General features: G+C 46.0%; 1 protein-coding gene across 8 annotated transcripts in view; it reads left to right on the top strand.

Moving 5' to 3' along the window:
• The window catches only part of FOXN3 (forkhead box N3), a 386,804-nt gene that overhangs the window by 208,940 nt on the left and 164,650 nt on the right, over positions 1–13,214 (top strand). For all 8 annotated transcript variants that reach the window (XM_032405758.1, XM_032405762.1, XM_032405756.1 and 5 more), the window contains one exon: positions 10,514–10,650. In XM_032405758.1, coding sequence (XP_032261649.1) covers positions 10,514–10,650 — 137 coding nt within the window. The remainder of the gene's footprint in view (positions 1–10,513; positions 10,651–13,214) is intronic.

Raw genomic sequence — 13,214 nt, 5'->3', positions numbered from 1 at the left:
GCCGAGTTGGTTGTAGCAAGATGCTGCAGCCAAAAGCTGGATTCCCAGCCTCGGAACCCCAGCACGGCCGCTTGTGTGGACCATGAGGGAGACTGGTGACGGGTTGGGGCCGCGGCCAATGACCACCTCTTACAAAGCAAACATACAAACAAACCAGTAACCCAGGGAGCCTGTTTTCCTGAGAGAGGGGGTTCTTATGATTTTCTTTTTAAAATAAAAGGTCATCACTGTCAAGTTCAAACCCAGTACACCCCCCCCCCCCATAACTGTAACTTTTACCTAGCCAGGTACATTCAACAGCTTTTAGTTATGGAAGTAAGGTGATCAAATTATATGTGCCAATTAGATAAGATCATATTGGAACATTTAAAAATAGATGAGTAACTACTGACAACGAGCAGATAAAGTGGCACTAGGTGGGCCAGATGTAATCCAGCCGAGGGTGTCTCTGTCTGTCAGACCCACATGTGCCTTTATTACTCTCCACAAAACATTATTGTGTCAGTTATCATTTGCAGCATCTGAATCACTTTAAAGAAAGTAGAGGGGGCGCCTGGGTGGCTCAGTCGTTAAGTGTCTGCCTTTGGCTCAGGTCATGATCCCGGGGTCCTGGGATCCAGCCCCGCATCGGGCTCCCTGCTCAGCGGGAAGCCTGCTTCTCCCTCTCCCACTCCCCCTGCTTGTGTTTCCTCTCTCGCTGTCTCTCTCTCTGTCAAATACATAAATAAAATCTTTAAGAAAAATAAAATTAAATTAAAGAATGTAGAGGTACTGGAAAGAGTGCAAGCTCACTCCAAAACTAGAGCTGGCTGTCATCCTTCCCCTCCGCACTTCAAATTGTCTGTTGATAAAAGTCCTTTACTGGGTCTTGAACGTTTTTTTTGTTTTTTAAGATTTTATTTATTTATTTTAGAGAGAGCTGGGGAGTGAGCAGTGGAGGGAAAGGAACAAGCAGACTCTGCACTCACTGAGTGCAGAGCTTGGAGCCCAATGTGGGGCTCCATCCCACAACCTTGAGATCATGAGCCAAAATCAAGAGTGTGACGCTCAACCGACTGAGCCACCCAGGAGCCCCTGGGTCTTGAACTTTTAAAATAACTTGAGTTTCTATTTCTGTCAATGTGATAAAGGGTAAATTTACCTCCCTTGGTATCTATTAGCTTTAATAGATAAAGTTTGCCTTTTAAACTTCAAAAAGTGAAAAGGCAATCTGATATATGTCTTTTTATTCTACCATGTGTCCTCTTTGTAATTTGCTTATGCAATTTTTATTTTAAGATTGCGGGTACGATACGAACAACTATTATTAAAAAATTATAAAAAGGAATGTATCCACATCTTGGACAACTTTATCACATCACTGTACATTCTTGTTTCATATCAGATGACAAATAAAACCTACATTTGCATATCTTTGTTTCTATAATAAAGTTGTTAGCAGTTAGACGGTCATGAAGAATTTACTTATCCATATATTGTGTGTGTCAGGGAGAGCACACAGTATCTGGAATTCATTTGAATTCACCTCTTTGAAGTGCTGTAGCCTGGCTGTCATTAAAGTGTATAAAAAACCAGCTTCTTACCTGTGTGTTTTACAAGTGCTTGAAAGTTTTTTAAACCTCTCTGTGCCCGTACTCCTTCTCAGCCTGCCCAGGTAACATGGTGAGCTTGCAGATCGGGGAGAATAGTTAACCCTTATCTTCTAACCATCCCCAAAGGACATCTAGATGGGTGAAACGAATTTGGAAGAATCCCAAGATTTAGTTGGATAAAAGCAGTGATTTTGCAGATGCCAATTTTTTGGCCTTCTGATATAGAGCGGGGGGGGGGGTGTTCTGTGTGCGTCTTTGTGGGTGTGCGTGTTCCCTTTTCTTTATTAGAGATCGCCAGTGTAGAGTTTGACAGTATCTATCCGTAAATATGCCTTTGTGGGTGGACACACTCCAGGTTTGCCCCCAGCGCCGCCCCAGTGAAATCGGACTGATGGGTGGTGGAGGGCAGGAGAGCAAACCGACTGCATCGAATAGCAAATGCCCAAGTCGCGAATGAACTGAGGACAGATTCCTGCAAAGCGGAGCTCTGAGAAACTCTGATGAACGGGTTTCCTTTAGCAGTGTCCACTCCCTTCGCCACACCTGGTTTTTCCTAGAGATTAATTTGGTTTTAAGGCAAATCTTGGGTTGATTTTGGTTTTATTTTGGTGTGAATGCAAGGACAGGATTGATTTTCCTGCAGTGACTAACACGCACAGAGCCTGATGCTCAGCGTCTCCACTGCAGATGAAGCATCTACCCTGTGCCTACAAACGGTGCTTGCCCACCTGTCCCTGCTGCATTCCCTTGCCCTTCATCCATGGATGCTCATGAAGGAAGGGGGGTGGTTACGAGATAGCCAAGGTGCGCCCCTGACAGAGCTGTGGGGCGCTAGAACCACCACACAGCTCACGTCTCTGAATATTGTGCAAGTGATGTCTTAATCATTTCCATCTTTTGGAACACGTCTATAAAATAATAGCAAGACGGTTGCAGAATTGGGGGTGATTTCCATATCTGATATTCAGAGGACACCTTGTTCAGCGGCTGTGATTAACAGGGGCTCTGTTTCCAGCTCCTGATGCTAACGGGCTGGCGTGGGCCTCCCTGCCTGCAGGGGCCCCTCCCCAGGGTGGAGAGAGACTGAGGCACACGGGTTGGGGTCTTGAGTGAAACTTTTGTCTGGACCAGGGGTGTAATTTCTCTTTTTTCATCCCTCCTCCTTTTGGGGGAAAAAAAGAGAGAGGAATGGGGAGAGCACAGTGGGGCAATAAAAACAGGGCCACACCACAAAGTTGTTAGGGAAATCCAAGTGTCTGACATGACTTCTTTTTTTAAAATCTTTCTTCTGGAGTAATTGTCTGTTTTGTTGTGGGAAATGAACAATGATCTATCTAGATAAAAATTCTTTGTGATCAGTTTTGTTCTTTCTCCTTCTCTCTCTCTTTCATGTACTTGGCTACTTCCTCAGATCATTTTCTTAATATTTAAAATTCAAAAATCCCCCTTGATGTCTTTACATTATAAATGACAGAATTTTAGAACAAAAGGGGCCTTTAGGAATCACTCACTTGCCAAGCATTTTGGTGGGGTACAAGGTCATTGTCATTTGTTAGCGTAACTTTTCTCTGTTCTCTCTCTCTCTCTCTTTCTAGTATTTCCCAGCTTCTCCTGTGACTTCCTTTGACAGAGAGGAGAACTGAATTGATTAAACGCCTTTTACGTGCTGGGTACAGTGTTAGGTGCATTCTGTGCGTGACCACATGTAAGCCTGACAGGACTCAGAAAACATAGTATTACATCTAATACAGAGGTGAAGAAGCTGCCAGTCTAAGAGAAGTGGTTTATTTCCAGTAACACAGCAGGGTAGCCGTGTAGACCAGAACCATGTAGGTCGAGCCCTTTGTTGCTTGGGAGCCATGTGTGGGATGCATTCTGGAACGTTCCCCAGGAAAGCCCTGGCATTGCGTCTGGCCCCTCTCACGCCCTTCACCATCTTGATAGGCCCAGGAAGCATGAATGCAAGGGAGCGAGACTGGGGTGGGGGGCGCTTGGAGGGAAGGGGAAGGGGCTGGTGAGAGCTGTCCCTAAGAGATTGCACGTTCCAGCCGGCGGGGGGGGGGGGGGGGGGGCTGCCCTGCACAGGGGGTGTGGGCATTGAGTGGGTCCGCAGGAGGGGCTGGCTGAGAGTGTGTGTGTGTGTGTGTGTGTGTGTGTGTGTGTGTGCAGTGTTAACACCTTCCTCCCCTGCACAGCTCATCTCTGTCCTCTGTTGTCCCATAGCCCTTTGGTCAGCTTGCACAGTCTTTCAGAGTTGCTTATTGTTTGTCTTCCTCTCGAGGTCCCGTGCCTGAAAAAGTGGACCCTGTCTCTGTGTCATGATGTGTCATGGCAACAAGTGTTAAATGACCTGCTTCAGAACGAGACCCAAGGGGCATTCTTTTGTTAGGCCCAGGGAAGTTGGAGTGGGTTTGTGACCTGTTGGAAGTCCCGATTCAGCCTGGTCTAGGGGCCGAGGATGGGTTTTCTGGGGAAGGAAGGAACCTGCCACCATGGGGGTATCAGCACCTGCCGGCCCCTCCCCCAGCCCTCCCTGCCGGCCTCCCTTTCTCCTTCCTTTAGGTCAACTTGACCCTGGGGAGCCTGAGCAGGAGCCAGCTCCTGAGTAGAGGAGGAGCCCGCCGGGGTGGGAGGTGGGAAGGCAGGAAGGCGGTGGGGGCCTGTAGGAGGAGCTCTTTCCAGAAGATTTTAAGGCCGCCCTCCAGATCCTGGGAAAACTTTCTGTATGTTGGGTTAGAATGGCAACTTGATGAAAAATGTCAACTTTGCCTCCCCCCCCCCCCCCCCCCCGCCAGCCAATCTATAAAAGCTACAAGTGTCTTTTGATGCACAGTGAGTGGGACACTGGGAAGGAGATGGAGAAATGAAGGCCCACATACATTAATAAATCTAGCAACACATTCTCAAAGCATATGGTTTGATTTAGTCTGCGGTATGATTTAGTCTGACCACCTAATTTATAGAGGAGAAAATTGAGACCCAGAGACCTACCTAGTGAGGTGCAGCTCAAAGAGTATGTATTCTTAATACTGATGGGCTTACTCATTCCATCTGTACCTCCTCCTCTTCCGTCCCCCACTCGTACCCTTTTTCTGCCTTGAAGCACTTGACTTAGGTCATCATCGGTACCCCCTCCCCAATCCCACAGGACCAGCCCAACTCTCTTAGCCCCTGAAGACCCCGTACCTGTTTTAGGTTCCCAGAACTACAAGCGCTTTGAGTCCGAACCCCAGGTTCAAGTTATCGAGCTGTGGGCCGGGGGCAGCTAATGATGGGCTGTGTTTTTGTAAATCAGGTATTCTGGAAGCACAGCATGTCTGTCCTTCATGCTTGTGGAAGGTCAACAAAGACCACATTGCCCTCCACAAATAAAATATGTACACGGTTGACCCTTTAAGAAGAGGTTGACCAACCCCACCTGTTGAAGAATCAGTTGATGTTAAACCTCCAAAGCCAGCCCACCTTAGATCCACCTTTCTGCATCCCTGAGCTTCTGCTATAAAGGTGGGGGTCAGCGAGCCTACAGTGGAGGGAAGAGGGGGTGTATGTCCAGGAAGGTCGTTCAAGTACCTTGATCGGTGGTTCTTAATTCATAGATATCTCGAAGGTTATATGTTCAGATGAGCACTGAACTTCCTCCACCACCCCCCAATCTTTGACCTAGTTAGTTGCTCAAACCAAACCATTCTTCATCTTTCTTCTTTACCTGTCACTTCCAATCCATTGCCGGGTCCAGTTGGTTCAGAATACATCCTGAAGCTGCCCTTCTTCCTCCTCCTCCTGCTGCCACCTGGTCACCTCAAGCCTGGACTGTGGCATCAGCTCTTAACGGACCTCTGCAGGTCCTCTTGCCGCTTCCAAACCATTTATTCCTATGGCGGCAGGTCCCTGCCTTCTAACTCATGAATCATTATTTCCTTCACGGCAGGCATTCCAGTCTGTAGGATCTTGCTTATTTATTTCTTTGCTTACTTACTTGCTGTCTTCTTCCCCCTCTAGAATCCGAGCTTCAGGAGAGCAGCGCCTTTTTGTATTGTTTTGTATTCACTAGCGTCGCCCGCATGGTGCCTGGCATGTCGGGGGGACCATATGGAGGAGGGAATGAACAAGGGTAGGTGGTGTTGGAAGCACCCTCAGAAATGGCAGATCAGAAACATCGAGAAGAATCATTTCAGATGGTGCACCGAGAACACATACCCAGCTCCCCACTCCATTTTGACCTGGGTCCTGCCCCATCAGCCCCGTTCCCCCAGCATGGGGTATCATGATGCTGGAAATGGGCTTTATCCCTCAGAAGTGATGGGGTGGGGCGAGGAAACCATTGTCCTAGACCAGCATGTACCACACGTCCTTGACCCAGAATCCACATACAAAGTGTATGTTTCTTTGTGATCCAGTGTGCACCCACATACGTGTGTACGCACACGCCCATTCACAAAATGCCACTCCAGTACAATGTTGTGTGTTCTAGTCTATGTGATTCTGTTCTGTTCCACGAAAACCGTGCTGGCTGTGCCCCGTGACTTTGATTTCATGACCCATTAACGTGATAGCCCACAGTTTGAAAGTCATCTTTAAAATTTGGTACTCGTCCTCAGGAATTCACAAACCTTATGCAGAGCCCCCCAACGAAGACCCCTACATACGGCAGGCTGATGGAGGAGGTGCTGCGTGCGGGGATGGGAGAGATTCACGCGCTAGAACATCTCAGGAAAAAATGTTATCATTACAAGTTAGATTTAAGACTTAATTTAGTTGTTGTTTTATCTCCGTTTTTTTTTTTAACCTTTCTGACTGATCAGTTCTGTCTACAATATAGGCTTCCTCTTGTGTACTGATGTTTTTTATTGCTAACAAGGAGCTGTCTATTATTCTCCAGGTGCTTTTTAATTAAAACACAAAACTTGGCCTCATCCATATCTTCTTACTCAATTTATTTCTCTTATTCCTCTCCTTTTCACATTGGTTTTTTCAAGCTATATGTGTGTATGTGAGAAAGATCTTCATTCAGAGACACATTTTCATCTTTATATACATGTATATGTATAAATGTCATCTTAAAGAATATCTATACACAGAAATGTGTCTCTGAATGAAGATCTTTCTTTCCTTATTATTTTGAATTCCTAAACATTTAATGGTGCATGGCCCCCACAGTTGTCACAGGAAAAAAAAAATCCCTATTCTTCAGATGAGATGCAGAAATTTCTATAAAAGCCCTGACTCTGAACTTATTACACAACTATAATCAAATTACAGCTGCCTTTCCCCGGTGAGGGGCGTTAAATGTAATTTTTCCTGTCCTAAGAAACTTGAGTATTCTCTCTCTGCATATTTCCATTAAAATTTTTTTCAAGTCGGTCTTTTTACTCTTTTATGCTGTTCCATGAGACCAAGGAGGACACTTGCAGATGAGATGCAGTGGCCAGGCTCTTTCTGTTCCTTTCAAGTTCTGTACGGTCATTGGAGGGGGTAGGCAGATGACAGTGTCCCTGCGGCTGTGTCCTGAAGATGCTTTTTGTGTTTATTTTTCTCTCTTTGGAAATTCTAAGTATGAGGTTTTTTTATGTTTTTTTTTTTTTTTTTAAGATTTTATTTATTTGAGAGAGAGCATACGAGAGAGTGCAAGCTGGGTGGGGGCAGAGGGAGAGGGAGAAGCAGACTTTCTGCTGAGCAGGGAGCCCGAGGCGGGACTCATCCCAGGACCCTGGGATCATGACCTGAGCCAAAGGCAGACGCTTAACCAATTGAGCCACCCAGGCGCCCCTAAGTATGAGATTTTGAAATTCGTGTCTGGTCTGCAAAAACCTATCAGCAGTTCCAGATCTCTCTCCCGATGAAATGCAGAACCGATCAAGGTGGGAATCTTTATGACCTGAAGCCTGGGCAAGCGTCTGCAGTGAATGGCTGTTGTAAATATGTGCCGACCAGTTCGAAATTGAACCTCGGCTTGATGATCACTGTGTGAAGGCCTGGGCGAAAGAAAACTTGGAGCAGCGAGCGGCGAGGCTGCTGTGAGTTGGAAGTGGCACGGGAGAAGTTAACGATGGCGAGCACATGGGAGTGAGCCGGGTGCGGGGGGCGGACGGGAGTACGCATGGAAATAAAGCGGGCATCATAGAAAGTAGAAAAGCTCCCCACAGTGGACTTGCTAAGCCAGGACCAACAGTACCTGTGAGTTTTCTGGAGGCTCCTCCCACTGCCACTCTCCAAACTTGGTGTTTCTTTTATGATGGATGGCCTTGGGAAAATCAGATTTGATTGATCGATTGGTTTTTAAAGATTTTGTTTTATTTATTTATTTTTTAGGGGGTGGGGCAGAGAGAGAGGGAGAGAGAGAATTCCAAGCACACACCACGCCCAGCACATGAGCCCTACGCTGAGCTCCATCCCACAACCCTGAGATCATGACCTGAGGCGAAATCCAGTCAGACACTTAACCGACTGAGCCACCCAGGCGCCCCTCAGATTTGATTTAGTGAAAGGCATTGGATAGCCAGCTTTGCTCCCTTTCTTCTGTCAGAAAGGAGAGGTTCATGACTTCATCCACCATTTCTTGAGTATGGGTAGGCATGTGACATCATGCCTTTGCTGGGGCCCCACGCCCATCCCTTAGGGGGTCTTTATTTTGCCAACGAGGAAGCCAAGACTTTCTGGGGACCATGATTTGCCCAGGACCACACAGGAAACATCTCGATGGCTCCAGAATTCCTGGTTCTTACTGTAACCCCCACCCCTGCCTCTTGGATCTGCATCGGTTACCTTGTGACCCATCCCCCCAATTGTGGTTTTTTCCTCACTTAGTTCGTAAATAGTAATGTAGTATAATAAAAAAGATACTTAGGCCAGGATTTGGAGAAACCACATTCTTGGCTTACTGTTATTTGCCTAAGAGGGTCAATTGTCCTTCATGTCTTTGTCATATTTTTATTCCCTGTAAGATTAAACAGCCCCACCCTGAAAGCCACCTTGAAAACAAAGCCCTTAGGTTCCCAGAACTGAGATAATCTTGCAGAAATGTTTGGGTGGCTTGTGGGCCCTGGCCCTCCAGGTAGCTGGTTAGGGGCCTTGTGTTCAAGTAGATCTGAAAGGCTCCATGGGGAACCTTTGGTGGAGTCAGGCCAGGACCCACCCCCGCCCAGCCCCAACACACACACACCAAGGAGTTACCAGCTTTTGTGGTTTGTTTCATGTTATCTGAATTTGGTCGTTGCTGGTCTGCCCTGACCTCCCCCACACCTCTTCTATAAAGTGCGCTTTGCATCTATTTCCCGAAGGAAAGAACCGGTGGGTCCCCGCAGCTCATTCGGTGGCCTGCCTGCTTTCCTGGGAGTGTCTCAGCAGTGCCCCTCAACTATTCCGGGCTTGGAAATGTATGCATGAAAGGAAAGGCCACATAAGGACATGGAATTTTTCAAAGTTGACATTTTTCACGTTTTTACACATCCAGATGGTTAAACTGGAACGTTGGTGTTCTGCTTAGGCAGGTTGGCCTGACTGGGAGCTGTGTTTGGGCTCAGGCCTGTGCGCCCCGGGGGTGGAGGCTGGGGTGGAGGCTGGGGTGCATCAGAGGCTCCAGCCACTGGGGATCTTGGCTTTTGGAGCAATTCTCTCTACTCAGGGCACCAGAAAGAGTTAATTCGGGTTCTGGCGCTCACTGATGTTGTGACAGTGAAGAATGTTAATGGGTTCTGTGAATCAGTTTGTAAGTAAACTACGGGGTGAACTCATGACTGAAATACAAATTTTTAAAAGCCTCTTTAAAGATTTTAGGAATAACTTATTATTTTTTTGTTTTGTTTTCCTTCTAAGGGATTTTCTTGGGAGTTTACTCCCCGCCCCCCCCAAGAGTTAAACAGTTTTATTGTTTGCTTTCTCAATGTTCCTGTCCTACAATAGTTCTGAAAAGAAGAGAGTCAGTCCCTTGGCTGCAAGCATGGGGTGGGTGCGGGTTTATGTAATTTGACTTCTTTTCTCTCCAAATCAGTAAATATTTACAAACGACCTTATCAAACAGCTTGGGTACATTCGGTCACTTGAAAGCATGCAGGCAGAATAGTGACTGCCCATTGGCCTGCTGCCAGGTCAGTGGGCCTCACAGGAAGGACTGACTTTTTTTTAAATAAAAATGTGGTCCACAGACCAAAAGTGGGCCTCAGAAGCAACTCTTTCCATGGAACCAGTTTTAGAAAATTTGCATTTTTAAGTTTGACTTCTAAAGATCCACCTCCTTTAGGCCTGGGGCAGAATACTGTGAACTTCCGCGTCCAGAAAATAAATCCTGGCTTCTGGCTTAGTTCCCCCCCCCTCCCCCCCCCCCCCCCCCCCGCCTGATTTCTTTTGTTTCTTGGGGAAGGTAATTACAGAATTCCATTTGAAGCTTAAATGTCGTTCTTTGTGAGTAAGTAGGAAAAAACAAGTGGATTACTTTCCGTTTTTTTGCCAAGTGGTGCTGAAATAAGATGGTTTAAAAACACAACTCTCGAATGTTTTACAGCGGCAGTGGGAGTTTGGGGGTACCCCGCCCTCTTTTTCTTTCCACATTTGAAATCTGACAAATTTAAAATGCGTTTTTTAGAAGGGGGGATACATATGTCCTTCAGAGTCGACACTGAAAAATAATAAAGGAATCTGAGGTTGGGGGCCATCAGGCTATGAAAATTACAGTATTATTGTACCAGCATCCCCTGGGAATAGCAGGCTCATTTCGTCTGCCACACTTAATCCAGGTAAGACCGAAGTGCATTTTATGGTGCCGTCCGGTCAGTGTCCAATATTACATATTTCTGGCTGGCAAACAATGACAAGTAAGTGAGAGGCTTTTAAAAATAAGTAACTGTGGTAATTGCTATTCATCTACTTACTGCAGAATACTGAATGTTGCTTTATTAATCATTTTTATGTTTTAATTTTCTTTGCAGAGCATTGGGAAAGGGTCATTGTGGTGCATAGACCCAGAGTATAGACAAAATCTAATTCAGGCTTTGAAAAAGACACCTTACCACCCATACTCACACGTGTTCAATACACCTCCTGCCTCTCCTCAGGCATATCAAAGGTAAGCAATTCAGACTTCCTTTTTTTTTTTTTTTTGATCTACTGAAGTTGCATTATTTTGGTGGAGACAGGCACTGAAACTAGTTTAATAGGCTGTATGATATGAAAAATAACTGTAGGTAAATGAGAAAGAAATGAGGTATTATTGGAGGTATACCCACTGTTGTATTTCCTGCAAACCTTACCGCTTCTGGCTGCTTCGGAGGAACGTGCTTAGAAGGCTTCACAGTGGGCGAAATACTGTCTTCCTGGGTAGAAACATTTACCAAGAAAAGTTGACAGCTTTAACATCTCCATGCGTCACGGTTTGTTGGGATAGAAGTACAGGAATGAGTCAGGTAAGCGCTTCGGTCTTCCCAGCCTCTGACTGAGAGCGTCTACAGGTGTTCGCTGAAGGACTCACTTGATTGTTGTCATTCCTGGTCTCCATGTAGACGGTGCTCCAGAGTGATCATTTGTTGTGGTTACTTGGTGTTTGCCTCTTCAAGGAGAACAGCAGAGAACAATGGAGACTTTCATTCCCCCTCACATGCCCATTTGGGTTGAGACAGTGAGGTCATGGTGCCATTTTTACAAAGATGTAATTGGAGGGGAGAGTAGGAAGCCTGTCCCTAAAAATAAATAAATAAATAAATAAAATAAAATAAAGGTGTTAATGTTAGATTCCAAAAAAAAAATAGCCACATGACACAGATACAAATTTTAAAATCGATTTTATCTCACATAGTGCCAGGGTTGTAAATATATTCCTCACTCCTGGAAAAAAATTTTTTTTCGTTTTTAAATGTAAAGAAGTGTTAATATTGTAACCACCCAGTTGAGAGACCTTATCCTTGGGCTACAAGTTTATGTCAGTGAGGGATGGCGTGGATTCATAGATTTCAGTGATTTTATAGTCCACTTCTTTGCAGATTCTTTCCCTTGTCTGGTGTTTGCTCTGCAGAGGGGAGCACCAGGTGATCCTCTGAAACTGCATTAATGAAGTTCTTGTGCATCTTAGTTGAGAAGCATTCCATCACAGGCCCTAGACAATCAGTCTTCTGCAAGAGACGTGGAGGAACAGCTGGGCTCTCGGGGAAGACTGCTGTATGTCTGCCTTTGCTAGGCGATTAGCGTGATGGTAGCCATAGCAACTGGAGCATCTCCATAGTAACGCGTAGCCGAGACAGGTGCAGTTGCATCACAAGGCTGCTTGTTGCCTGGCAAAAGGACAGGCCATTAGTACTTAGATATACGCTGTTGCCTTAGAAACAAATAACCCTACATAGCAACTACAGTTGGTTTGAAAGATTTGAGGGAGAAAAAAAAAAGGTTGTAGCAGCTTTTGTCTGTGTTCATAAAAATCAGCGCAAGCATACTTTATTGGAAATGACAACTTGAGGTCATATAGCTGTAGGAGATAAAATGGGATTTTCCAGAGCAACCCAGCCAACATTGTAGAAATGTCCAGAAGGACAGAGCCATATGCTTGGTTTTCTCCTTGTGGCTGTAGCTACGCCTGAGATGGAAGGGACCTGGGATGGGAGAATTACTGATCTCCGAGGTTGATAGGGGAGGCGATGACCCTCATTATTAGAATTTTCCCCAGATTCTCCCGTTCCTTTGTCATTCTCCATCCCCTCCGCCCCCCACCCTCCAGACCCCACAGAAAACCCTCACTTTCCTCCCCAGTTTGTATCTTGGAAGTATTTCATAGCCTTTTGTTCCTAGGACGTTAAGAACATAACTGTTATTCACTGGGTCATATCATTGGTTCATTTAGACAGTATTTTGTTGCCAAATGTGACCCCAAGGGAAACGCAGTAATTATTTAATAATTTGAAGGATTATGGCAGAGCTCTGGGGTTTGCAGACTCAGGCAGAGGCTTTCCGAGCTGGCCTAAGCTTAATGACTTCATTTGATTTTTTAATATAAGCATAAAAATGCAGACAAACCAGAGCTTTTGTGATGAAAATAATTTCCAGTCGACTACTTCAGATCCTGCTCTGTCACCTCCAGTTCCTCTTCTCCCGGGTGACTGAAGGAAAAAAAAAAGTTTCTCTATCTACCCATGCGGGCGCTCAGATTTCACCTCCGTAAAGGTCACTGGATGTGGAGTGAGACAGCGTATCAGATTCTAGCTAGCCTCTCTCTTCCGTGTCTTCAGTCTGAGGACGGGTCACTTTCTCTGTCCTGGGGACGACTGTCCCTTCCTCGCAGAGCTTAGATTTTGCTCCAGGATCCTCTAGTGTGTGCGTTTGTGCTAAAGATCCTAAATACTGGATGACCATACAATATTTGGATAGCTCACAGTGAAGTGTGGTATGTAGTTCACTTCTAAGTCCCCAGGGCCACTTGTTGATGGGCCTTAGGGAGGATGGACGTGGGACAAAGCACGTCATTAAATAGGGACCAGAAATGCCGGCTTGGCAATACCTGGCAGGTGTGCCGTGAGGCGGGGGTCACCTGTCAGCCCCTCGCAGCATTGCCGTGTGGGCACCTGGGAAGTGCTGGGCGTTGGCAGGGCTGGTACTTAGCATGCTGAAGGTGGTGCTTACGCTGGATGGGTGGTCAGTGCTGTGCTT

Source organism: Phoca vitulina, unplaced genomic scaffold (assembly GCF_004348235.1).
Source record: "Phoca vitulina isolate PV1807 unplaced genomic scaffold, GSC_HSeal_1.0 scaffold7, whole genome shotgun sequence".
NCBI lineage: Eukaryota > Metazoa > Chordata > Mammalia > Carnivora > Phocidae > Phoca > Phoca vitulina.
Note: the sequence above shows the minus strand (reverse complement) of the source record. Positions and strands in the feature narration are given on the sequence as shown.